This window comes from Melanotaenia boesemani, chromosome 9, assembly GCF_017639745.1.
Source record: "Melanotaenia boesemani isolate fMelBoe1 chromosome 9, fMelBoe1.pri, whole genome shotgun sequence".
Classification (NCBI taxonomy): Eukaryota; Metazoa; Chordata; class Actinopteri; order Atheriniformes; family Melanotaeniidae; genus Melanotaenia; species Melanotaenia boesemani.
Genome location: NC_055690.1, coordinates 36,381,137 through 36,406,650, shown reverse-complemented (window position 1 = coordinate 36,406,650; position 25,514 = coordinate 36,381,137). Strand labels below are relative to the sequence as shown.

Below are 25,514 nucleotides of genomic sequence, written 5' to 3'. Positions count from 1 at the left end.
AATGAGAGTCGATCCAATGTGGCTGTTATTTCACATCTTTTATGGGGACGGTGTCTGTTTAATAGTAATGTCTTGTGGGAATAAACACTGGCTCTGAACCTGTTGGTTCTGGCTCTGATGGACCTGTAGCTCCTACCAGAGGGCGGCAGGTTAAACAAGTGCTGAGCAGCCAAATAACATGTTTTACAGCCAAAGTTTTTACTGTTCGTGTTCTTTTCCCAGCTTATCGGTAAACCTTCATGGTGGATTAGGCTGGTCCCAGCAGAACCAGACCCAGTACGGGATCTGGGCCTCCTTTCGTCTTGGACCTGGTCTTCAGCTGATTGTGTTTACAGCTGAATGCTCGTTGGTCTCTTTAATGGGAAAGAAATGCAGATAAATCTACGATGATCATTGACTTTTAGAACGCGTCTTCACGAAAACATCCCATAAAAGATCCAACACATCCCACTAATGTAAGAAATTTATTTACACTGAATTCATTTAACAGGATTTTCATTTGGTTTTATCATGTAGTCATAAAAGGATCCACAAACAACCTACAGGAGCTAAAATCAGGGCGTGTGGTCTACAGGAGCTACGCTTGTTAGTTACAGGTAGCTGTAGAGCTGCTGTAAAACCTGGAAACAAGGTCTGAAGGTCTCATATTGTCCTGCATGGGCTACATATCATGGCTCCTCCCTGCAGCTTCCTGATTGGTCGGTTTCCTCCGGGATCTCCTTCAAGGCTGGTGGAGGTGAGTCGCTCTGCGGGGGTGAGACCCTGGATCCACGATGTCGCAGGTCACCTGACGGGACCGTCTCATCACCTGGAATCATGGTTTTCCCCAACGACTGCAAAGACAGAAGAAAAAACTGGAACAAACCGAGCTGGAAACAGCTGGATGAGGGAGAGGATGTCATTTTGTTTCATCCCACCTGGTTCTCGGCCAGAGCCTCTTTAGCCATGTAGTGCTCCCTCTTCATCTTCATCTCCACCTCTTCAGGGATGTCTGGAACCATCATGTCAATCAGACGGCCGATGAAGAAGACCACATGCTGAGGAGGAAAGATGGTGAGACCATCTGAGCAGGAGGACTTCTGAAATTCTGTTTCATCATGAGAATAATGTGTGAGCAACACAGACCTCAAAGATGATGACAAAAGTCAGCCGGATAGCGAGGAGGTGGAAGTACTCCGGCAGGTACTGACCGTTCTCATCCCGGAAACCCCGATACCTTCAGAGGACCACAGAACTACAGTCAAACCAAAGATCTCCAAAGATTATATTCCAATTTTCATAAAATAAACTCATATTTCAAACCAGAAACACCTGGAGGAGCATTGGACAACTAACCAGGTTACCTGGCAACAGGTCAGTAACATGACTGGTATAAAAGGAGCATTTCAGAGAGGCAGAGTCTCTCAGATGGGCTTTGGTCCAGAGAAGACGGAAGAAGCTGGTTCTGGATCTTGTTCACATCTGGCTTCTTCTCTTCATGATGGAGCTTTAACCTGCATTTGTGGGTTTCAGGGTGAACTGTGTTCACAGACAGTGGTTTCTGGAAGTCTTCCTGAGACCATGCAGTGGTTTCCAGTAGAGAATCATGTCTGCTTTTAATGCAGAAGATCACCAGCATCCAGCCTTGTCCCCAACACACAGAGATTCCTCCTGCTTCTCTGAATCTTCTGATGATATTCTACACTGTAGATGATGAATTTCACAGTTTTTAGAGACAGTTTGAGAGACAGCGGGCAGCCCTGCCTGGTTTGATCATTGATCTTCACACATGCATTTGGGTGGAACTGCTGCTCTCCTGCCGGCCCGGGCCACCCTCCGAGGCTGGTGGCTGGGGGAAGTAGGGGCAGGATGTGGACCAGTGTGTGTGTTAATGTACGTCTGCTGGCGTCCACAGGGTTGGGGGGTAGGAGGATGGTTGGGAGGGAAAGAGGGGTTAATACTCATGTCCCGTGTGCCTGACTTGGACAATAGGGTAGGTGCTGGACCACATTGGGTGGCTCTACAGGGGGACCCGGTCCTCTTGGGCATGGAGGGGGCTGTGCCTTGGGGGGTGGGTTGGTCCTGGGCTCATGGGGCCCTGGGCTCTGTCCATCTCTGGGGGACTGGCACCTGGCGGGGTCGGCGGCAGTCGTCCATTGCTTTCTGGGGCCGGTGTTTCATGACTGGAGCTTTCCTCTGACGCCCTCTGGGCAGATGCATGGTCGTCCGGTGGCAGGCTGGCTGGGATTCGTGCTCTTGGGGGGCAGCTGGGCTCCTGGGTCCCAGGGCCAACTGGGATGGCTCTGATCTTTGTGGTGGCCTGTTATTTACTGACCTGCAGGCTGAGGCAGTCGCTGCGTCGTGTTGTGGGTTTAATCACCAACAACTACAGTTATGTTCATATTTTACTTTGTGTTGCTGATGTTTTATTTGTCTTTTTTTCTTCTGATTGTCAGTCACAAGCCACGTGAGTATAAATCCAGCTTAAGATAGAACAGCTGATCTTGTTACTGTATGTCTGGGATATCCTTGCCTTTTCCTCTCTTTCATTCTCTTTTCTTTGTTTACTTTGTCCTTTCCTGTTTCGTCATCGGACATGCAGGGAAGTTACCTGCAGGACATGTTGTGGTGCTGGTTGTAGCTCTGTGGTGATGTAGCCAGAGTGAAGTTGATGAAGCCGCTCAGCGTGTCGTCTCTGGTGTAGCGGTAATACAGACGAGGTACAAAGTTGGAGGTGAAAGCTATGAGGAAAGCCTGAAAGTACAAGTTTGTAAAAGGTGAACACTGAGGATTCATCAGGATGGACGTGCAGAGACGCAATTGGTCTTACGTTGCTGAGGACGGCCATGTGTGTGATGAACTGCAGGATGGGAAACCAGATGCCGATGTCCTGAGCTCGCTCCACCACCGGGCGGCGATATTCAGTCACAAATTTCTGGGCGTCCAGACGGATCTCCACCCAGTTGTTGATGAGAGCAAAGAGAGGAGCGAGAGGACACGCCGCCACGAAGATGGTGATGAAGCCAAACTGAAGCACTGAGGAAGAGGACAATGGTTTTCATCTACAACTCTGTCTGTAGTGCTTGCACAAAACCAGCAGGAGGACTCACCCATCTCCAGATATTCACTGAAGAGGCCCTCGCAGACCAGCAGCTGGTAGTCCGACTCCCAGGGAGAAATCTCTTCCTCCTTCCCAGCTTCCTCTTCTTTTTCCTTTAGTTGAGGACTCATCTTCCTCTTCTGCCACCAGGACATCAACTTCCTGAAAAATAATGAGCTCCAACATTCAGTTTCTGTGATGACAACTGATCATGTGACTTTGTGTACAAACAACGTCATCAGTCCTGATTCAGCCCATTTGTCTCTAAAGCCCCTGTTCCAGCGAAGTTATTAATCCCAGTATAAACCAGTGTGTAGCAGCTTTTAATCCCAGTATAAACCAGTCTGTAGCATCTTTTTATCCCAGTATAAACCAGTGTGTAGCAGCTGTCAGACTGGGAGGTAAAATGATGTAAGATGAATGTATGAATAGATATAGCAGCATAAAGGCCGACCAGAAGAAGAAAGCAGAATTTATTACTAACAGAACAACTTTTCAGGACCAAATCTACAACATGCTGATGTTTGCTCCATGTGGTAAAGTCCACTTTGGTTCTGGTTAAACTGGCAGTTCACCAGAAAGCACCATGGTTCTGAGACTCCAGAAAGGGTCCAGAACCAGAACGTCTGTGTGAAAGCACTATCAGAGGCCATGGAGTGTATCAGGAAGCAGCTGCAGGAAGATGCCTCCTTCAGTCTAATTTCTGCTCCCTTTACGTAGTAAAGATGTTGATCTGTGTCAAACATCACTGTGCGTCTCTCCATGGGTCCTTTACGTTAGCATGGTCGCTAGCCAGAATATCCACCAGAAGGCAGTGCAGAGTCCAGAGTTCGCCTCTGAGTTCTGACGTCAGTTTTAGACAATAAACATGGAGACGGAGATGGAGGAGATCATGATGATGTTCATTCTCAGAAAGTCCTCTTGATCCTGTTCCCTCTGACATCCTGCAGAGCATTTTAAACTGCAGTAACCCATATTATCACCTCCTCTCTTAAATCCGGTGTCTTTCCCTCTCCCTTCAAGCAAGCTCGGGTTCCCCCGCTGCTGAAGAAACCCACACTCAACCCAGCCCAGGTTGGAAACTACTGGCTGGTCTCACTGCTTCCATTCATGTCTAAATTACTAGAGCATGCCATCTTCAGTCAGGTCTCACAGTTCCTCCAAGACAACAACCTGTTAGATCCATATCAGTCTGGCTATAGGCAAGGCCGCTCTACTGAACCTGCTCTCCTGTCAGTTACTGATTCCCTACGGCTTGCCAGATCCGCTGGTCAATCCTCAGTCCTTATACTGCTGGACCTGTCTGCTGCCTTTGACACGGTCAACCATCATATACTGTTCTCCACACTCTCAGAGCTTGGCATCTCAGGATCTGTCCTCTCGTGGTTTATGTCCTACCTCACAGGAAGATCATTCAAAGTATCTTGGCGAGGGGGTGCGTCCAGATCACACGAGCTGACAACAGGGGTGCCTCAGGGCTCGGTGCTCGGCCCTCTTCTCTTTTCCCTATACACCTCCTCACTCGGTGCATCATTAGCTCTCATGGTTTCTCCTACCACTGCTATGCAGATGACACTCAGCTTTTCCTTTCTTTCCCACCTGACGACACAACGTCTCAATGCGAATATCAGCATGTTGTTGATATCTCCACATGGATGAAGGATCGCCACCTTCAGCTAAATCTGTACAAGACCAAGCTTATTGTCTTTCCAGCCAATCCTTCCTTACCGCCACAGATAAGTGTGCAGCTTGACTCCATCACGCTTGTGCCTACGTCTTCTACCAGGAATCTTGGTGTCATGGTAGACAACCAGCTGACCTTTAAGGACCATGTTGCCTCGGTTGCTCGATCTTGCCGATTTGCTCTCTACAACATCAGGAGGATCAGACCCTACCTGACTGAACACACGGCCCAGCTCCTGGTCCAGGCTCTGGTCATTTCACGCATTGACTACTGCAACTCCTTACTGGCTGGCCTGCCTGCATGCTCAGTTAAACCTCTGCAGATGATCCAGAACGCAGCAGCACGTCTGGTCTTCAACCGGCCCAAAAGAGCTCATGTCACTCCGCTGCTAATCGCTCTCCACCTGCTTCCAGTTGCAGCGCATCAAATTCGGAGCTCTGCTTCTGGCTTACAAAACAATAACCCAAACGGCTCCGGTCTACCTCCACTCCTTAATCCAGAGCTACACTCCCTCTCCACAGTTACGCTCTGCCAGTGAAAGACGCCTAGTGCTCCCACCACAAGGTGGCGCCACATCAGTAGCTAGACTCTTCTCCTCTGTTGTTCCCCGGTGGTGGAACGATCTACCAAACTCCGTCCGATCCGCAGAGTCCTTATCCACTTTTAAAAGCAAGCTAAAGACTCAGTTGTTTAAGGAGCATTTCCACACTTAGCTTAACTCTTCTACTCAGAATGAGTTAGAAAGATTTGTCCAGCTCTTTGGTTCAACCAGGTACTGAATAAGCTGCTGCACTTATGCAGAAGATGATATTGTTTGATAAAATTGTGATGTTGATATTTAAACAAAATGACTTACAAAAACTACAAAAAAAAAATAAATTATATGCACTGCCTCTTGCGCTACATGACAGCACCTGGTCCAACTGGACTCACAGCAGTCTGACTACCACTTAATGATGACGTCCATCTTGTTTGAATTCATGCTTGTGTTGTTCTTACTCTCAAATGTAAATCGCTTTGGATAAAAGCATCTGCTAACTGACTGTAGAATAGAATAGAATAGAATAGAATAGAATAGAATAGAGGCATTGAAGAGGCACGGAGGTGGTCTGAGAAGACATTAAATCTTCTTCTTCTATGCTGAACATAATAAACTGCTGAACGCTGTTCCCGAGTAGCTGGCATGGTTACTGGTGGTCCTGCTCCCGTTGCTGTGTCTGGTTCTGCATCCACAAGCTCGCTAAAAACAGTCTGACAGACAAACTACATGAATGTAGAAGATGGACAGAAAGCTCTGGCTCCATGCCGCTCCACCACCCGGAGACTGTTCCTCCAGACAGAACCACAGCTCTGCCCAGCATCTCCATCATCATTAACATCTACATGGAGGAGGAGGAGCACTGAGCTCCTACAGGGGGCAACACCAAGTCACTGGTTCAGATGACATCTGGGTCCAAATCCAAACTCAAGTAGCAGAAGCATTCAGAGAACACATCACCTCAAGTTCACCAGGGAGGATGCTCAAGACAGTTTGTTGGATTTTATAAACTGTGCATTGCACACTGAAGAGGATGGAGGTCCCAGCACAGAAGTGAACTGGAAACCACCAAAAACAGACCAGTATCTACTTTCTGAGTGACAGTACTCACTGCAACACAACGTAACAGTCATCAAAACCTACAGCATCAGGTCGGGAAAGTTCCTACGAGGATGGAGGGACACCAGCGGATGTCCTGACCGGGCTTCATCACATCAGCTAAAAAGCAAGTTAGTTCATGTTTGCGTGTTTTATTTACGGGAAAATGAACTCCTGGATGTTGTTGATCAGCTGTTTTCCCACCATGATGACGAGCAGCTCCTGAGCCAGTTCAATGAGACATCCACCTTCCCCACACTGGAACACAAACCCAGAGGAATAAATTTAACCCTTTAACTTCTGACCCCCAAAATTATAGAAAAGTCTTCATTTTCCCCAAAATGTAAAAACACAAAAACAAAAAAATTTGCACATTGTTGATTAAAATGTCAGAATTATTGTAATACCAAAAGTCTCCACCATGGGACAGAAGAGAAGCATCAGAGTGTGTAAACAGGGCTTGGTACTAAGTTTTTATCATAAAGTGATAAAAGAGGTTTCAGAAAGTGTATTCATCAGATATTACACATTAAGGGGTCAAAGAGATAACTTCATCTTCATCATTTATATTTTATGTCTGACATAAAATCAGCCTGTTGGACAGTTGGACAGTTGGACAGAGGTCACCCAACAGGCTGATTTATGCAAAGTCATTTCCTGATACCAGACTTTTATTCTTAATAAAAGGGAGGGACTAACTCACATCTTCATTGCGAACTCCAAACAGAGTGTTGTAGTCACCAGGGTAACCAACGAACCTGAGCAGGCAGACAGGAACAGCTGGTTAAAACTTTTAGGTAAATCTTAATAAATCAGATGTTCAGACCATCTGACGATTGGAGATATGGCCGGTCCGAAGTGTGTAATGACCTGCAGTAACAGAACACACCTTCTGACTGATGAGAAACAAGTTGATTGGCTGAAGTGGCTCTCACCTGCCTTTGAAGAAAGCGATGTAAACTGGAGACGAATAGAAGTTGACAAACTGGAAGATGAAAACTTTGAGGATGAACATGTCTTCATATTTGGTCTGGGTGCGATGCATTTCTGAAAGGAAACATATAATAGGAGACACTTAGACACTCATCCACCCATGAAAAAATCTGAGAACCCACCCATTTTCCCTCTTTTCTTTTCCTAAAACAAACAACGAACCAGTATATGTTCTCTGGGGAGTATTCCACCAACTTAGCTACAGAAAGCTAAAGAAATTGTCTGCTAACAGCTAACCACTAACAGCTAACCACTAACAGCTAACAGTTAATCACAAACTATTGACTGATAACATCTAACAGCTAACCAAGGTCAGTAAATAAATTCAATCTCCCCAGGGAGTGCTGGATCTGACTAGAGGTCCCATTCTAATGAATTATGTATAAAACATGCTGCTCTGGAACAATCCGAGGCTGGGTGATGTATCTAATCATGTATAAACAGCCAGTAAAGGTGAGGGCAGCTCACCCCAACGGGTGAGGATGTCGGCCAGTGTGATGTACACTCTGGACAACATGAGGATGACCAGCAGGTTCAACACTGATCCTGAAAGACTGGCTATCCTCCCAGCCTGAAAACACACAGAAAAACACACATAAACAGGCAGTCAGTAACAGGTGGAGTCCCTCAGGAAGGTGTCCCGGAGCTCCGGTATTTTCTGCTGAAGCCGTGCTACTCACTGAAATGTTGAAAAAGCTGTACTCAGACTTGTAGATGATGATGCTGAGGATTGTTCGATATAAAATGATGGCGATGAGAAACATCAGCACCACAGCGCTCTGCAGACAGAAAGTGCCTTTTCAGACCTTCATAAGATCCAAACAAGGGATCAGTCAAAGGTTAAAGACCAGAAGACCCACCATGATGATGATGACCATGCAGCCTGTCATACTTCTGTTGAATCTTTTCTTCTCGGAAAAGTAAGGTTCCTCTGCTCCGGTCACCGGGTTCCTCATGGTCATCGGCGCCATGGCGGTAAACTCTGGACGAGGTCGCTCCTGTGGAGAATGAATGTTCATAAACTCCCGACAAACAGTTTGGTGTCAGTTTAAGCACAGGCAAGCCTCACCTCGATGTCCTGGAATTCGGAACAGTCCCAGCGGTGGGACAGGGTGGAACAGGTCCTTTTCCAGTACTCCAGGAAGGTGACGGCCCATAGAGACATGAAGATGCTGAGGAAGACCGTTCCTCCGTTATCAAACAGGAGACCTGCCTACGTCCAGAGAGTGGAGGTCAGAAATATCCAGGCTGAGATACACTACCAGGTTTCTCAGACCTGGGATCAGTCAGAGGTTGAACTTTACATCTTCACACTCAAACGGTGCTGGAGGATGTCAGAGTCTGAGAAGCATCTACAGATCCTTCACAACCAGAATCAAGATTCCAGGTGGCAGAATTCATTCAAAGTGCTTCACAGATGGAAATGTGAAGACATTTATTTTTACTCATGATGATTACACCTAAAATAAACCAAATCTAAACCTGTAAAGGACATAGAGGATCAGTTCTGACCCACCCAGGCCTGGACTCTGCCAGACCTCTAAAAGTGTTTCTGGTATGTGGCACTAAAGCCCTGTTTCCACCAACAGGTGCAGGTTGGGGTGGGGAGGGATGTAATTTTTTGTTTTTCTATACACAAAAACTGGTAAGGGTACCCTAATATCTGACCCGACCCGTCCTACTTTGTTGGGACCCTTCTGTTGGGGGACCAGTCTAACCGACCCAACCCAAAAGGGCGGAGCCTGACACGCTGCAATCCGTTGATTGGTTGGGAAAAAAGTCCCTTCCTGTGAGACCTGGCATAAAAGCAGGAACGGCTCCTCGTTCAGAGCAACACATTTTCTTTGTGGTGAATAAATCTTACGAAGCAAAGTAAGAACACAACGTGGTGGATGACCTCCATCCTCCTGCTTTGTTTCTGAGTCGTGTTCTGGTTTTATGATACCACTGATCTGATACCACGCCTACCACGGTGAGGTTACGGTTGCCGTGGAAACGCAACCAGATAATGGTTTACCAACCAGACACGTTGGTGAGCAGCAGGTTTTATAAGTCCTGTCAACTGTGATCTGGTCTGTCTCAGACCGGCTGCCCTGTCCTCCCACATCCAGGATTCAAATTACCCACATTTTGTGGGTGGCGCTGGTCTTGGCAACACGCAGCAGCAGCAGTGTGGGTGATGTACTAGTGTGGCTGACTTTGTGTGTTTTTCTCGTTTTCATTTTTAAGAAAAAAGTGTGGGAAATGGCGACAGGAACTCGTCTTAGTTTGGTGGTTATCCTCTTTTTTTTTATTCTTGTTATTCCACTTTTTGGGAAACCTATTCAGTACAGCCGTGACTTCTTACTCCTGCTATGTGACTCCTGAATCGGCATTTTGGATTCCTCGGCAACAGCACCCCCGGCGATCTACCGGCTGGATCCTGCCACGAGAAACCGGAGCTGGTCGTTCGGATCGAGGCGAATGAGGAAGAGGGGGCAACGTGGTGGACTGCGCCAGAGGCTGAAGTGACTGGGCCACCGCCGGATGCCCCTGCCAACTGTCATCCTAGCGAATGTTCAGTCACTCCAGAATAAAGTGGACGAACTTCAGGGCAACATCAAATATCTGACTGAGTACAGGGATGCCTGTCTTTTGGCCTTGACGGAGACTTGGCTTAAAGAGCAGGATCCCCAGTCGGATCTGGAAATTGACGGATTTGGAGCTCCCTATCGCCTTGACAGAGACCCCGCAGTGACCAGCAAGTCACTTGGCGGGGGTGTGTGTCTCTATGTCAATAAAGACTGGTGTAGAACGGTGGCACTGTGCACCAAAGACATTGAATTATTGTCCGTATCAATGCGACTCTTTTATATACCCAGAGAATTTCCACAGTTATTTATAACCCTGGTTTATATTCACCCAAAGGCCAATGCTGACGTAGCCACTCTGGCTATGCTAAAAACAGTACAGAAGCTCTAGGGTATAGCGCCAGATGCCATCCATCCATCCATTTTCTTCCGCTTATCCAGAGTCGGGTCGCGGGGGCAGCTGCCCAAGCAGGGAAACCCAGACTTCCCTCTCCCTGGCCACATTCACCAGCTCATCCGGAGGGATCCCGAGGCGTTCCCAGGCCAGCCGAGAGATGTAGTCCGTCCAGTGTGTCCTGGGTCTGCCCCGGGGCCTCTTTCCGGTGGGACGTACCGGGAACACCTCACCAGGGTTAGATGCCCGAGCCACCTCATCTGGCTCCTCTCGATGTGGAAGAGCAGCGGCTCTACTCTGAGCCCCTCCTGGATCACCAAGCTTCTCACCCTATCTCTAAGGGAGAGCCCGGCCACCCCGCGGAGGAAACCCATTTCAGCAGCTTGTATTCGCGATCTTGTTCAGTCACTACCCACAGCTCGTGACCATATGTGAGGATAGGAATGTAGATCAACCGGTAAATCGAGAGCTTTGCCTTTTTGGCTCAGCTCCTTCTTCACCACGACAGACCGATGCAGAGTTCGCATCACTGCAGACGCTGCACTGATCCTCCTGTCCATCTCCCGCTCCATCCTTCCCTCACTCCTGAACAAGACCCATACGTGCACTCCTCCACTTGGGGCAGGACCCTATTGCAGACCCAAAGAGAGCACTCCGCCCTTTTCCGGCTGAGGTCCATGGTCTCGAACTTGGAGGTGATGATTCTCATCCCAGCCGCTTCACACTCAGCTGCGAATTACTCCAGTGAGAGCTGAAGATCACGGCCCGACGAAGCTAACAGAACCACATCATCCACAAAGAGCCAAGACCCAATCCTGAGGCCACCGAACCGGATCCCCTCAACACCTCGGCTGCACCTAGAAATTCTGTCCATAAAAGTTATGAACAGAATCGGTGACAGAAGGCAGCCTTGGCGGAGTCCAACCTGCACTGGAAACAACTCTGATTTACTGCCGGCAATGCGGACCAAGCTCCGACATCGGTCGTACAGGGACCGGACAGCTAATATAAGCAAGTCCGGCACTCCATACTCCCAGAGTACCCCCCACAAGAGTCCCTGGGGAACACGGTTGAATGCCTTCTCCAAGTCCACAAAGCACATGTAGACTGGTTCAGCGAACTCCCATGCCCCCTCCAAGACCCTGAAGAGGGTGTAGAGCTGGTCCACTGTTCCATGACCGGGACGAAAACCACACTGCTCAATCCGAGGTTCACCTATCCAATGGACCCTCCTCTCCAGCACCCCTGAATAGACCTTACCAGGGAGGCTGAGGAGTGTAATCCCCCTGTAGTTGGAGCACACCCTCCAGTCCCCCTTTTTGAAGAGGGGGACCACCACCCCAGTCTGCCAGTCCAGGGGAACTGTCCCTGATGTCCACGAAATGCTGCAGAGGTGTGTCAGCCAAGACAGTCGTACAGCATCCAGAGCCTAACGGAACTCTGGGTGGATTGCCACCGAGGAGCTTTTTAACCACCTCAACGACCTCAGCCCCAGAGATAGGAGAGCCAGCACCAGCTACCCCAGACTCACAACATCCCGAGTCGAGGTCAGCAGCAGATGGACAGACAGAGAGATGTACTGATGGACAGACAGACAGATGGACACATGGACAGGTGGAAAGACAGAGAGACGTACTGATGGACAGACAGACAGGTGGACACATGGACAGGTGGACAGACAGAGAGACGTACTGATGGACAGACAGACAGGCGGACAGGTGGACAGACAGACAGATACCTTGTAGGTGGTGCAGATGCTGGAATAGTTCCAGTAAGAGCAGATGTTACAGAGAGGACACATGATGAAGGTGTCTCCACTCTCACACACCTCCTTCCTACAACCACAGAAACCATCAAGAATGTGTTATGGCATCTACAGGCGCTGTTGTCATGACAACCTGAAAGACAGTTTTAAAGAGTAAATACGTACGTTGGAACATCAGAAGCCACGAGATAGAAGCCCACCAGGAAGATAAGAGTCCCAACCAGAGATGCTGGTAAGAGCCAGCCGGTGTAGAACCCTGCAGCAAACATTGTTACTATAGAAACCACTGTCAAAGTTACCATAGAAACCAATGTTATCATTATTAACTCCAAACAGTAAGCTGCCAGTTTAAAGTATTGTTGCTATGGTTACCGATCCAGGCGAAGTAAAGTGCAATCTTCTCCCCGAAGTACTCTCTGATGTGGTCCAGAGGTTGGTACTGTCTCCAGCAGGACCACTTGGCCCAGTACGCATACAGTATCTGTCTCAGTACTAAAGATTCAGGAGCTGGTGGGGGGGGTCGGCAGCTGGAAGTCACCCTGCAGAACAGAATCAGGTTCTACATCAGGGTTCAAGGTTCAGGATTCAGGGTTCAGGATTCAGTGCTTAAGGGTTTAGGGTTTAGTGTTCAGGGATCAGGGATCACCTCATGCAGTGGATACGCAGCAGTGAAGACCTGCTCACTGACCAGCCGGTCGATTCCCACCTCTCCCTTCTTCACCGAACCATAGGGAGTTCTGGCCAGGATCTCATACAGCTGGAGGACAGAGAGAACACTTCAGACCAGTTTTTGGGGGTCGCTCAGTAGAAACATGTTTTTCATTCTGAGTCTAAACAAAGTTGGTAGCTATATGTAGGATCTGGGCTAGAAAGTCCTGGATCTGGGTTTGGTAGAAACAAAGGGATTTAGATGTTCTCATCTGACTCAGGAACAGAAGTCCTCGTTGGATGAGGAAGACTCCTGTTAATGAAGTGTCTTCCTCAGACAGGAGAGTCAGTGTGACTGAATGAAGAGTTTGTAGTAAAACATGATCACCACATCTCAGGATCTTAAAACGAACCGTTTATTCGTCTCATCTAATTTTATTTTTCTAATCCAACAAGAACCATCCATCCCTCCATCCATCCATCCATCCATCCATCCATCCATCCATCCATCCATCCATCCATCCATCCATCCATCCATCCATTTTCTACCACTTATCCGGGGTCGGTTCCTGGGGGCAGCTGCCTAAGCAGAGAAGCCCCGGCCACATTCACCAGCTCAGGGGTATCCAGGGGGATCCTGAGGCGTTCCCAGGCCAGCTGAGAGAAGTAGTCCTTCCAGCGGGTCCTGGGTCTCCTCCTAGTGGATCGTGCCAGGAACACCTCACCAGGGAGGCGTCCAGGAGGCATCCTGACCAGATGCCCGAGCCACCTCATCTGGCTCCTCTCGATGTGGAGGAGCAGCAGCTCTACTCTGAGCCCCTCCTGAGCTTCTCACCCTATCTCTAAGGGAGAGCCCGGCCACCCTGCGGAGAAAACTCATTTTGGCCGCTTGTACTCACGATCTCGTTCTTTCGGTTACTACCCACAGCTCATGACCATAGAGGAAGGTTCCCTCCATACTCTTGGAGTACCCCCCACAGGAGTCCCCCTGGGACAATGCAGATGTAGACTGGTTGGGCAAACTCCCATTCCCCCTCCAAGACCCTGAAGAGAGTGTAGAGCTGGTCCACTGTTCCACGACGGGGACGAAAACCACACTGCTCCTCCTCAATCCAAGGTTAGACTATCTGGCGGACCCTCCTCTCCAGCACCCCTGAATAGACCTTACCGGGGAGACTGAGGAGTGTAGTTGGAGCACACCCTCCGGTCCCCCTTTTTAAAGAGGGGGACCCCCACCCCTGTCTGACAGTCCAGGGAGCCAACACCAGGGTCCCCAGACTTCCTCATCGGAAGACGTGTTGGTGGGATTGAGAAGGTCTTTGAAGTATTCCTTCCACCGCCTCACAACGTCCCGAGTCGAGGTCAGCAGCCCCCCATCCCCACTGTGGGGCCAACGAGCACGTTAGAACTAAATCTGTTTTAAAGTTTCCGGTTTGATCAGTGACTCTAAACAAACTTAAAATGACCAAATATAATTTACAGGAACATATATAAACAGAACATCATGAAAAAGCACGGTATAAATTGAAACCCACATATTTTATAGACAGAGAAATATTTCAAGCCTTGAAATTGTGACAATCATGGCTTACAGATAAAACCCAACATTCAGTGACTTAGAGATGTAGACTATTAGCTAAGATCAATAAAAGATTATATTTTTAACACAAATGTCAGACTTGTAAAGAGTGCCTTCATTCCTTTGCACTCAGGCCTCCTGCCCTGTCTTCAGCTAGGCGTGGAGGCATTCAGCCTGTGTTACTGCTCAGGTGTGATGGAAACCCAGGTTGCTTTGATAGCGGTCTTCAGGTCATCTGCATTACTGGGTCAGGTGTTTGTCTTCTCCACGGGGTTCAGGTCAGGTGAGTTTGCTGGCCAAGTAAGACCGTGGTCATTGAACCAGCTCTCGGTACCATGAGCCATGTGGGCCAAGTCCTGCTGGAAAATTAAACCAGCATCTCCATAAAGCCGGTCAGCAGAAGGAAGCATGAAGTGCTCTGAAATGTCCTGGTAGACGGTTGCGTCTAGACTGGCCTTTACACTTTGCGTAGTAATGCCATGAAATCATCACAGTATGTTTGGAGGAATTTCCAGCAAGCACTTCTTTCCACATGTGGACAAAGCTGGAGGAGGAACTAACCTTGACACAACACCGGGTCATGTGACGGCGGCTCGCTATGAATGAATGAATGTGAACCGGATCAGAACTTTGGAGCAGTATTTGCATATTTGATTAAAATCATCTGAAATGAAAGTTGCTTCATGTGTGTGTGAACTTCCTGCTGGTATTGCTTTGTTTGCAAAGTGTGTTTGAAGAGGAGGCGTTGCCGTCTGCAACATCCGTCTGTTGACTGAGACATCCTGAAAGTCATCAGGACTGCTTCCTCAAGTTTACATTCATGACACAAAGTTTTCGGATCAGACCCTGGTTAATATCTTACAGGGTTTTAATCTGTTAGTGTTGTGATGATTTGGCCTGAGCAGCAGGAGGAAAAGAACATTAACTTTGAACTCGTTTTAGGATGTTAAAACGAGTCAAATCTGCACAAGTCTGAGCCAAAGTCAGCTTCTGACCTGCTTCTTTTTTCTGAATAAAGTTTGTTTGGCAAACAGAAATGTCATGAAGGTCGCTTTGTTATCAGCTGTTAGGGAAGCTCATTCAAAAAAGAGATGATGTTTACAGTGGTATAAAAGACCTCTTAGAGCAGATGTAAAATAAAATAAAACATCCCTGCAGCAGATTTTCATCCTGCAGTCAGAGGTCAAACATGAATCCACCTAGAACCAGTCCCTTAGGTCTAAATCAGTCTAAAGTTCACCAATGATCCACCCATGTTCCACCTGTTCAACTTCCTGTATCTAACCAGCCAATCACACGGCAGCATGGACTCACACAGACATGGTGGAGACGACTTGCTGAAGTTCAAACTGAGCATCAGAATGAGGAAGAAAGGATTTAAGAGACTTTGAACGTGGCATGGTTGTTGGGCTGAGTATTTCAGAAGCTGCTGATCTACTGGTCCACAGCCACCAGATCTCAGTCCAATAGAGCGGCTTTGGGATGTGGTGGAACGAAAGATTCTCATGACCTGGTACTAGAAGGCGGTCCTGATGAAGAGGACGACCCGGTACTAGAAGGCGGTCCTGATGAAGAGGACGACCCGGTACTAGAAGGCGGTCCTGATGAAGAGGACGACCCTGTACTAGAAAGCGGTCCTGATGAAGAGGACGACCCGGTACTAGAAGGCGGTCCTGATGAAGAGGACGACCCGGTACTAGAATGTGGACCCAAGGAAGAGGACGACCCGGTACTAGAAGGCGGTCCTGATGAAGAGGATGACCCGGTACTAGAAGGCGGTCCTGATGAAGAGGATGACCCGGTACTAGAAGGCGGTCCTGATTAAGAGGATGACCCGGTACTAGAAGGTGGTCCTGATTAAGAGGACGACCCGGTACTAGAAGGCGGTCCTGATTAAGAGGACGACCCGGTACTAGAATGTGGACCCGAGGAAGAGGACGACCTGGTACTAGAAGGCGGTCCTGATTAAGAGGACGCCCCGGTACTAGAAGGCGGTCCTGATTAAGAGGACGACCCGGTACTAGAAGGCGGTCCTGATGAAGAGGACGACCCGGTACTAGAAGGTGGACCCGAGGAAGAGGACGACCCAGTACCAGGGTGCGAACCACAGGGGAGCTGGGGGAGCTATAGCTCCCCTTAATGAAACATGAGCTCCCCTACAAACAGGATTTATGAAATGTTGGGGGAGCTATATAATACTGACAATAAAATGTATGCTGATTGCTCACAAATTCACTGTAGCCTAAAGTATGACTATGGATGCTGTAATTATTGTGACCACTGAAGCGTGGCGGCTCTCCAAGTTAAACTTCCTGTAGATCTACGTTAAATGCAAAATAAAAGAAGTAAATGCGTAAAAGGTAAGGTAAGACCTGCTTTAACTATTTACAATATGGGAAACTGTCATTGCTCATTATATTGTGTATGGCAAGCATCGCTGTGTACGTGTGTGATATGTGGGGAATATTAACTATATAAGTTGATCTTCGCAAAAAAAGTGGTAAAAATTTTTTTTGCAAGGGACATTTGCACCTGTTATGTATTATTGTTGCATAAGAGTTGTTAACCATTATGTATTGGTACGCCTATGTTCTGTGGGGCAAGCTGTAATATCAGCTGGCATCATGTTCTTACTTGCCGAAAAAAAGATAGGAAATGCAAAAAAGAGGCTCCCCCTAAGCCCACGGTATGGTTCGCACTCTGCCCGGTACTAGAAGGTGGTCCTGATTAAGAGGACGGCCCGGTACTAGAAGGCGGTCCTGATTAAGAGGACGACCCGGTACTAGAAGGTGGTCCTGATTAAGAGGACGACCCGGTACTAGAAGGCGGTCCTGATTAAGAGGACGACCCGGTACTAGAAGGCGGTCCTGATTAAGAGGACGACCCGGTACTAGAAGGCGGTCCTGATTAAGAGGACGGCCCGGTACTAGAAGGCGGTCCTGATGAAGAGGACGACCCGGTACTAGAAGGCGGTCCTGATTAAGAGGACGACCCGGTACTAGAAGGCGCTCCTGATTAAGAGGACAACCCGGTACTAGAAGGTGGACCTGATGAAGAGGACGACCCGGTACTAGAAGGTGGTCCTGATGAAGAGGACGACCCGGTACTAGAAGGCGCTCCTGATGAAGAGGACGACCCGGTACTAGAAGGCGGTCCTGATGAAGAGGATGACCCAGTAGTAGAAAGTGGTCCTGATGAAGAGGATGACCCAGTACTAGAAAGTGGTCCTGATGAAGAGGACGGTGGGTTTACATCTGATGGGTGAGGAACTTGAGTCTTCTTTCTTTAAATGAAACTGTTTAAAAAGCTTCAGCTGCAGGAAGCAAAGTCATGGTGAGGATTATTGGATTGTACATGAAAGATCAATAATCATCCGTCAAGATGTCAGCTGTCTCCTCTAGAAGGTGATCAGACCTGAAAGCAGCAGGACGTCCTCGTCCGGATGAGGAAGTAAAACTGAGTAAACAGAGCAGTTTATACCGACGCTGTATAAACTAGTTCCTGAAATGATTCAGCTTACTGAGTCAGGCGTTCAGGTTCACACACACTTTCTTCAACTTTAACCTTCTTCACCTGAAGGACTGTAAACTCACCACCTGGTGTCTCTGGGTCGTCTTAAAGAACGTCTCTTTGTCTTCGCTGCCCAGAAACCTGCAGGCAGAAAACAAAGAAACTGTTAAAAATCTGTCATTTTACAGATGTTTCTGCATTTTTCTATCAAGAAGATGCTGGAAAAGTGCTACAGATTTGCTTGTCTAACAGTAAAAAACGTGAAAAACTGTAAAAACACCTTAAATTTACATTTTTTTAAAAAGGAAATTTAATGTCACATTAAAAATATTTTAAAGTTTTTTTAAATTGATCATAATTCCACTAAAATGTCATTTTAAAATGGCTAAATTCAAGTTAAATACTGTCAATATTCTGTTCATTTCCTGTGGATTTATACACACACACACACACATACACACACATATAGATATATATACATATTAGTGAGTGTGTGTGTGTGTGTGTGTTATGATATGTGATTTATCATGTTGTTTTTTTACAAACTGACTAAATCTGTGAATTTTCCATCTTGCAGTTTTGATCATATTTATGTTTTAATTGTCTCCCATTAACCATTAAAAGTCTGGAATAAAACAAAGGATTCTGGGTAAAAGTAAAGCTATGAATGAGTTTTAGCAGAGAATTTCATGACGTGAGGAATGATTTAGATTTTAAATGTTTTCATTTCACCGTGTTCTTCTGGCGTTCAAGTTGATGGAATTTTACGTTTTTTTTTACGTTTTTTAGTTTTTACAGTGTCGAGACAAACATGGAACCAGAACCGGATGTTTGGACCTCTGCAGCTTGTTGGTCCTGAACTGACAGGTGTAGAAGTCTGGTGGTGGACTGGGGACGTCCTGGGACAGGGGGTTGGGGAGGGACAGCTTGGACAGGATCTCTTCAGACCAGTTCACCACTGAAGTGTTGACCACCTGCAGGAGGACAGAGGACGGGCAGTGAAGACTGGGGACGGCTTCAGGACGGCAGCAGCGGACCAGGGTTTACCTGCAGGGGGACCCTGAGACAGATCTCCTCAGCGTAGTAACAGAGGACGCTCCATGGCGCGCTGAGGAGGACGAAGCAGATCCTCTTCTTGGCCTGGAGGACTTCCCTCTGTGGACAGACAGCAGGACACGTTAGCTTGTTAGCTAAGGACAGGATTCTAGCCTCATCTCCTCCATGTTCACACGCTGTTAGTTTTTCTTTTAGCTAGCGCCTGGCTGTTCTTATTCTCCTAGTTTAGAACAACTTGTGTACATTTCAGCATGAATAACACGAGGCAGATGTAGTGAGTGATGTGGACGAATGATCTGCTACAAAACAAGGACAAAATAAAACAAACTAACGGAAATTAAAGCAGACGTAATAAACGGAAAACAACTTACACGTCCAGGATTTTCCACCAGTCACCCATCAGGTTAGTAAATTTGATATGAGACCAACATTGATCCCACTTTAGGTGTTTGAGAAAGTTTCCTTCGGTAGACTGGGTTAACCTAATCCTCCCAACCAGCTGCTCAAACACTCCAAGATTTTCCTCCAAAATGGCCGAATAATTCCTAATTACTGGTGGGCTCATGTCTTTGTTCCTAATGGTGTCCAATAATATGGCTCTATCAGTTTACACTGAGTTTAAGCATTTAGCTTCTCTTCAGTACGTTCCTTCCCCCCATTTCACCCCAACCCTCCTCCCTTCATGCTTGAGTCCCTGCAGCTCTATGAAAGCCTGGACTGTCCTGAGCTTCCGTCGGTAATCTGGTCTTCATCCTCCAACCAGAAACTAGACGCACCCAGAGAGCGCCGACCTCCACCAAGACAAGTTTTACAAACGCTACAAGTTTCTCCTCATCTAAGAACCAATCCCAGAAACGGAGCTTAATGAGAAAACCTTCCTAAAACGTTTGTTAGTAGAACCTAAGAACAAATTTGTTGGTGACTGAGGAAAATGTTTCATAAACAGCTGATAAAAACAGATCTGAGTAAAGGGGCCTGGTGGAGCCCGGTATAGCAACGGCCCTGATCTGCTGTGTTCTGGAAGAAAAGTACCGAAGACGTGGCGGAAAGTTCCTTCTCTGCTTCCGTTTCATCCCACCTGTCAGGTACGGGGGTGAGCCTGGACTGGCTCTCTATGGCATGACGGTTTATTTTTCAAGAAAAAAAATATTTTGTGAAGCTTGTTGGTACCTAATAATATATCTATTATAAAATCTGCCCCCCCCCCCCGGCAGGATTTGGGTTTGTTGCCTCAGGGCAACACTGCGCTGTAAGGGTTCTAACATTCGAGGTCTTCTAAAGTCGTTATAACAGCTGGTATATAAATCAAACTAACATTTAACCCAGAAATGGTTCCAGCCCATCAAACATGAAATAAATACGGCCTCCTCGTCATCACGTGGACGTTTAGCTTTAAAAAGGAACATGTACTTTTGCCTTTTTCATCCACTTACATGCACATGAACACACACAAACCGCACACACTTCATTGCTCTGACTGACATCTGCTTGACCTTCATTTCTTAACTCTGTCTCAGACCTGATGTGAGGATCCAGTGTCCACACACTCAGAAATAAAGGACCTACATGTATCTTCAGGGGACCGAAGGCTTGTTGCTGGGGTGGAACCCTCCGAGGTAGCGCTGCTGTACTCTCAATGATGATCAGTGATGGTGTATAACTATTTATACCCTTGAACTTTGTACCCTATAAAGACCAGTAAAGCTGAATTAGGGTACAAGATGGCCCACACAGGTAGGTAACACCTTTGTATGACTTGTCCTACGACTTGCTCGCTGTCTGAGGGAACGAGTCGCAGGACAACAATATTCTTGTTTTTTGACCTGGCATCCATGTAGCCAGCTGCCTCTATTCTGAGCAGACGTGTTCCCCTACCTGTTTGTGTATCATCAGTATTTCACCAGCACATACAAACTCTGACTGGACGGAGTTGCTAAATTTGGAGAGTTTCTATCATTTTTACCGCTGTCAACTCTGTGATCTCACATCCAATTAATCTCGTCCCTACACTCCCTCTACCAGCTGCTTTCATGGCGGAAGTTGTGAAAACAGCTCAGATTTCTGGAGACGTGCACAAACAAGCTTAAAACAGGCCAAACATGTGAGGTAGCCATGATGGACATGTTTACATGTAATCTAAATGATACTCTCTGCCTAACTCCTCCATCATGAAGTTTCTGCATCTAAACTGTTTTTAAGTCCACCTCCTGTACATGTGTTAGTGGTAAAGTAAAATAAATCACTAAGCACATGTTCACTGTAGAAAGAACAAAGTGCCCTAACTGGACAGTGTTGCTCTGAGCAACGAACGAAAAACAGTTTAATATACAAGTAATCACAAAATAAGTTTTAAGATTATCAAAAACTCTTCCTTACATGTTCATGCACATGAGCATATTTTTATTTAAATCTACCACAAATAGAAACATGTTGAAAAGTCATGTGCATCTTACCAAATGGTGGCATGCACCATGAAAGGCTGCTCCACTCCCAGCTAAGAGGTCACATGACCTTCAACCCCACTTTTTATTGGACAAAGACATGTCTAGCGATAGCTTTGTTAGTGGTAAGTTTTTAGGACCCGGTCGTAAAGGGGCAGTGTGAGGACCAGATATGTGGTTTGTTGCCTGAGGGCAATGCCATGCCATAGAAGGCTAGCTGGACCTGGGCACCTTTTGTCTGAAACTGGTTCCAGATCACCTGTTTGCACCTGGATTCCTTAGACTTCCTCCCATGTTTGTTCTGATGGGTCCAGTTAAACCAGTCTGATCCTCTGAGATCAGACCAGTCCAGGGTCTTCCCCCTGCTGGATGTTTATTCATGTCAGCTGATCTCTGTGTTGTTTGACTTCAGTGCCAGGTGTGTTTGTTTTTCTCACCTGCTCCTGCAGCAGTCCAGCATGACTCAGCCTGCTCAGAAACTCCTCCCTCCACTTCCGGTGGGCGGGGCTTTCCTCATGAGAGCTCCGAGGCTCCTCCCACACCAACACGAAATCTGAAATTTAGTGACTAGTTTGTTTTTATACGTTTATGGAATTATGATTCACAAAACATGTTTCTTTAGCTGATATTTAGAAAAATAAAGACCAGATCTTCGTTTCTCTCATCACCAAACCAAACATTCCTACGATGAGTGACTGTGTGGTGGAAGAACAACAATCTGCTGCTCAACACCTCCAAAACCGAGGAGGTCATTAATGACTTCTGGAGGAAAAGAGAGGACATGATGCCACTGAACATCGGTGGGGACTGTGTGGAGAGGGTGGCGGACTTCGAGGGGTCCACATTGAGGAGGACCTGACCTGGATCAGGAACCCCTCTGAGCTGCTGAAATAGGCCCAGCAGAGACTTGCTCTGGTTTACGGACCTCCTCTGAACAATCACAGCCTCCGCTCTGGTTTACGGACCTCATCTGACCAATCACAGCCTCCCCCCTTGTTTACGGACCTCCTCTGAACAATCACAGCCTCCGCCCTGGTTTACGGACCTCCTCTGAACAATCACAGCCTCCACCCTGGTTTACGGACCTCCTCTGACCAATCACAGCCTCCGCTCTGGTTTATGGACCTCCTCTGAACAATCACAGCCTCCACCCTGGTTTACGGACCTCCTCTGAACAATCACAGCCTCCACCCTGGTTTACGGACCTCCTCTGAACAATCACAGCCTCCACCCTGGTTTACGGACCTCCTCTGAACAATCACAGCCTCCGCTCTGGTGTTTATTTCTGGGAAACTGCAGGTTATCTGCATCCTGATGAGTCAACGGTCAACTTTTCGGACCAAATCTTCAACAGGTTTTACTTCCATGGAGTAACGTCCTCCCACTGTGGTTCTGGTTATACTGGTGTGAACCAGTTTGCCAGACACCACAAGGTTCTGAGACCCGAGAACGGAGCCTGAACCCGAACCAGAACTGTATTTTTGTGAAAGCACCAGCACAGACTTCCCTCTTCTTCTGTCTGCATGCGCCTCATCTTCCTCCCAGTATTTGATGTATTTCTGTGCCACCTACCGGCCTGGTGTTGCTACTACAGCGTTACCTGGAGCCTCTCTGGGAATGCTTCGTCAGTATGAAAAGCTTTTTTAAATAAATAAATAGTTTGGTCTCTGTGTGGATGTGGGGGCCTGGTGGGCGGGTCCAGGGAGTGGGTGATGACTGGACCCGGACCCTGAGGGGATCCACCATGGAGTTCCATCATGGCTCATAAAGTGACTGTAGGACCCACTCAGAATCCATAACGGGCTCCTGGTAACCGGATTTTTATCAGTTCTTTTTTTTTATGAGTTTCCTGATTGTAGTTCTATATGAGTTCTCCGTGCAGGACCTCTGCAGGTTCTTCTCCGTCCTCTCAGCTCTGAAAACTTTCCTCCAAACCTCAAACAGCTTTTTAACCACCAGCAGCAGAAATAAAACTCCTGATCTGCCTGATTATTCGTACGAAAGCTGCTTAAAGCTTTTATTGCACTTTTTTCTTATATTTCTGTTTTATTTTGGTCAGATTTTATGTTCAGCACTTTGTTGTAAAGTAATTTATAAATAAAGTTGGTTTGGTTTTTAAACCAGAACATTTTCAGTCCAGACTCACCAACTCGAGCGACTCCATCACGGAACACATTCCTGTCCCGAGGCTGCACAGGTGCATTCTGGGAAACAACAAACAACACAAAGCTTTCAGATAAAAACGTGAAAACAGACTGGTTTTTATTTTCTTGTTTTTCTTGCGGAATAAACGCTGAGAAACGTTCTGCTTCATCAGAGCAGATTTCCGGCTTCCTGCTGGTTTCTGCCTCGATTGTTGTTAATGAGACTGACGACAAATGCTGATGACGAAGAGGAGGAAGAGAGGAAGAATTATCAAACGGCGTGGAGCCGCCGTGTCTCAGCTCCACCCACTTCCTGTTTCCTGCTGTTTCCAAACTAAATCAGCTGATCAGCAAACACCAGGACCGGGTTACAGCCGGGTTCACTTTCTCACAGCTGCATCAATGTTAAAGTTTCACCCTCACTGATCTTTGAACTGGAAATAAAAACGATACAGTTCTGTTTAGTCCAGGAGACCTGGATCCTCTCCGGAACCCAACCAGGAGACCTGGACTTTACAGAACTGTAAACCTGAACCAGGTTCAGGGGTTTATTTCAATGTAAATACAGTCAGGAACTCCGCTTATCTAAGACCTTAAAGTTGTTTACAGAACAAGATATGAGACACAAATCTGGAGGAGACGCCTGACTCTGATAAACCTGGACCGGATGGACCGGATAGACCAGGATCTGACGAGTCATGGAGGAACCGACTCAGAGCTCAGAACCAGGATGGAAATACAACAAACACACAAACACTCAGGATCCTTGAAGATACGGGGAGACACAGGGACGATCCATCTCCCCATCGGACCCGCTCAGGTCCAGGTTCTAGGGAGGGATCCGTCCCTCCATCCGACCCGCTCAGGTCCGGAGTCTGGGAGGATCCGTCCCTCCATCAGACCTGCTCAGGTCCGAGTTGTGTGGGGGGGTCTGTCCCTCCATTAGACCCGCTCAGGTCCGGAGTCTGGGAGGATCCGTCCCTCCATCAGACCCACTCAGGTCCAGGTTCTGGGGGGGATCCATCCCTCCATCGGACCCGCTCAGGTCCGGGTTCTGGGAGGATATCACACAGAGCTGATACCTTGGTGATGCTGCCATAGTTTGTTTCCATGGCGATGAGTGTGGCGCCGTCTTCTTTCGGCTCCCCTCTCCTCCTCATCCTCCACACCTTCGTCGTCCTCCCCCTGCTGACACATAAACACATAAAGATCAGACGAGCAGACCAACCCGCTGAGAGGAGGAAGCTGGTCCTCCTCAGAAGACTCTTCTTCATGTGTCTGGAACATTTTCAGACACACGGAGACACATGAACCTGCTTCTGTAACAATCCCACATTATTCCCGACCGGAATAATATTCCATGTTTTACAGTTTCAGCCTGTCAGCTGTTCCAGAATCTGCTTTAAAACGGTTCAGATCTGAAACTTGGACCATTTATTTGATCCATCTAGTTCAGTTTTTTTTCTTTGTTTCTGGAGAAATTAAAATGTTTTTCAGCCTCCTGCGTCTGAGGATCCCATGATGATTAAATCAATACATGATCATAAAGATGATTATTAAATCCACCAGAGTGATGTTACAAAATCCAGATGCAACATTTAGTCTAAAAATGTTGATCCAGTTTGATCTTTGGGAAACTAACAATCAGCTGCCTGATCAATCAGTAATCATCATGTGGTGAATCAGCTGATGATGAAACGCAGAGATCAGCTGAGTTTTACTGATGATTATTGATCCTGATCAGTTCCCGAACAGGACAAAGTGAAACTTTCTGCAAATTTAAATACAAGAAGAATAAAAATTATATAAAATACAAAAATTGTTTAAACATTTCTGTTCACAAAGTTTGAGAGTAATAAAGTTCTGTTTGAACACAAAGTAAACGACAGAAATCAGCTGATCTGAACGTGCGTGCGCTGTGCGTGCTGTGGACTCACCTGTGCGTGCGGACGGTAACGGCCCAGGTGAAGCTCCAACTCTCCTCCTCAGCAGCAGCAGCAGCTGTTTGTGTTGGG

The 25,514-nt window shown here is 47.2% G+C and overlaps 1 protein-coding gene across 1 annotated transcript; it reads right to left on the bottom strand.

Moving 5' to 3' along the window:
- Positions 1-454: 454 nt before the first annotated feature.
- ano7 (anoctamin 7) lies at positions 455-25,514 on the bottom strand. The gene is given in 25 exon segments (XM_041994794.1): positions 455-833; positions 918-1,037; positions 1,126-1,216; positions 2,591-2,733; positions 2,810-3,015; positions 3,090-3,241; positions 6,560-6,657; positions 7,103-7,157; positions 7,335-7,446; positions 7,861-7,963; positions 8,073-8,171; positions 8,253-8,390; positions 8,462-8,605; positions 12,095-12,191; positions 12,287-12,377; positions 12,494-12,629; positions 12,631-12,660; positions 12,768-12,878; positions 17,942-17,999; positions 18,696-18,832; positions 18,906-19,013; positions 21,793-21,908; positions 23,502-23,559; positions 24,582-24,687; positions 25,437-25,514. Coding segments are annotated over 24 exon segments (2,646 nt in total). The 5' UTR covers positions 24,660-24,687; positions 25,437-25,514; the 3' UTR covers positions 455-668.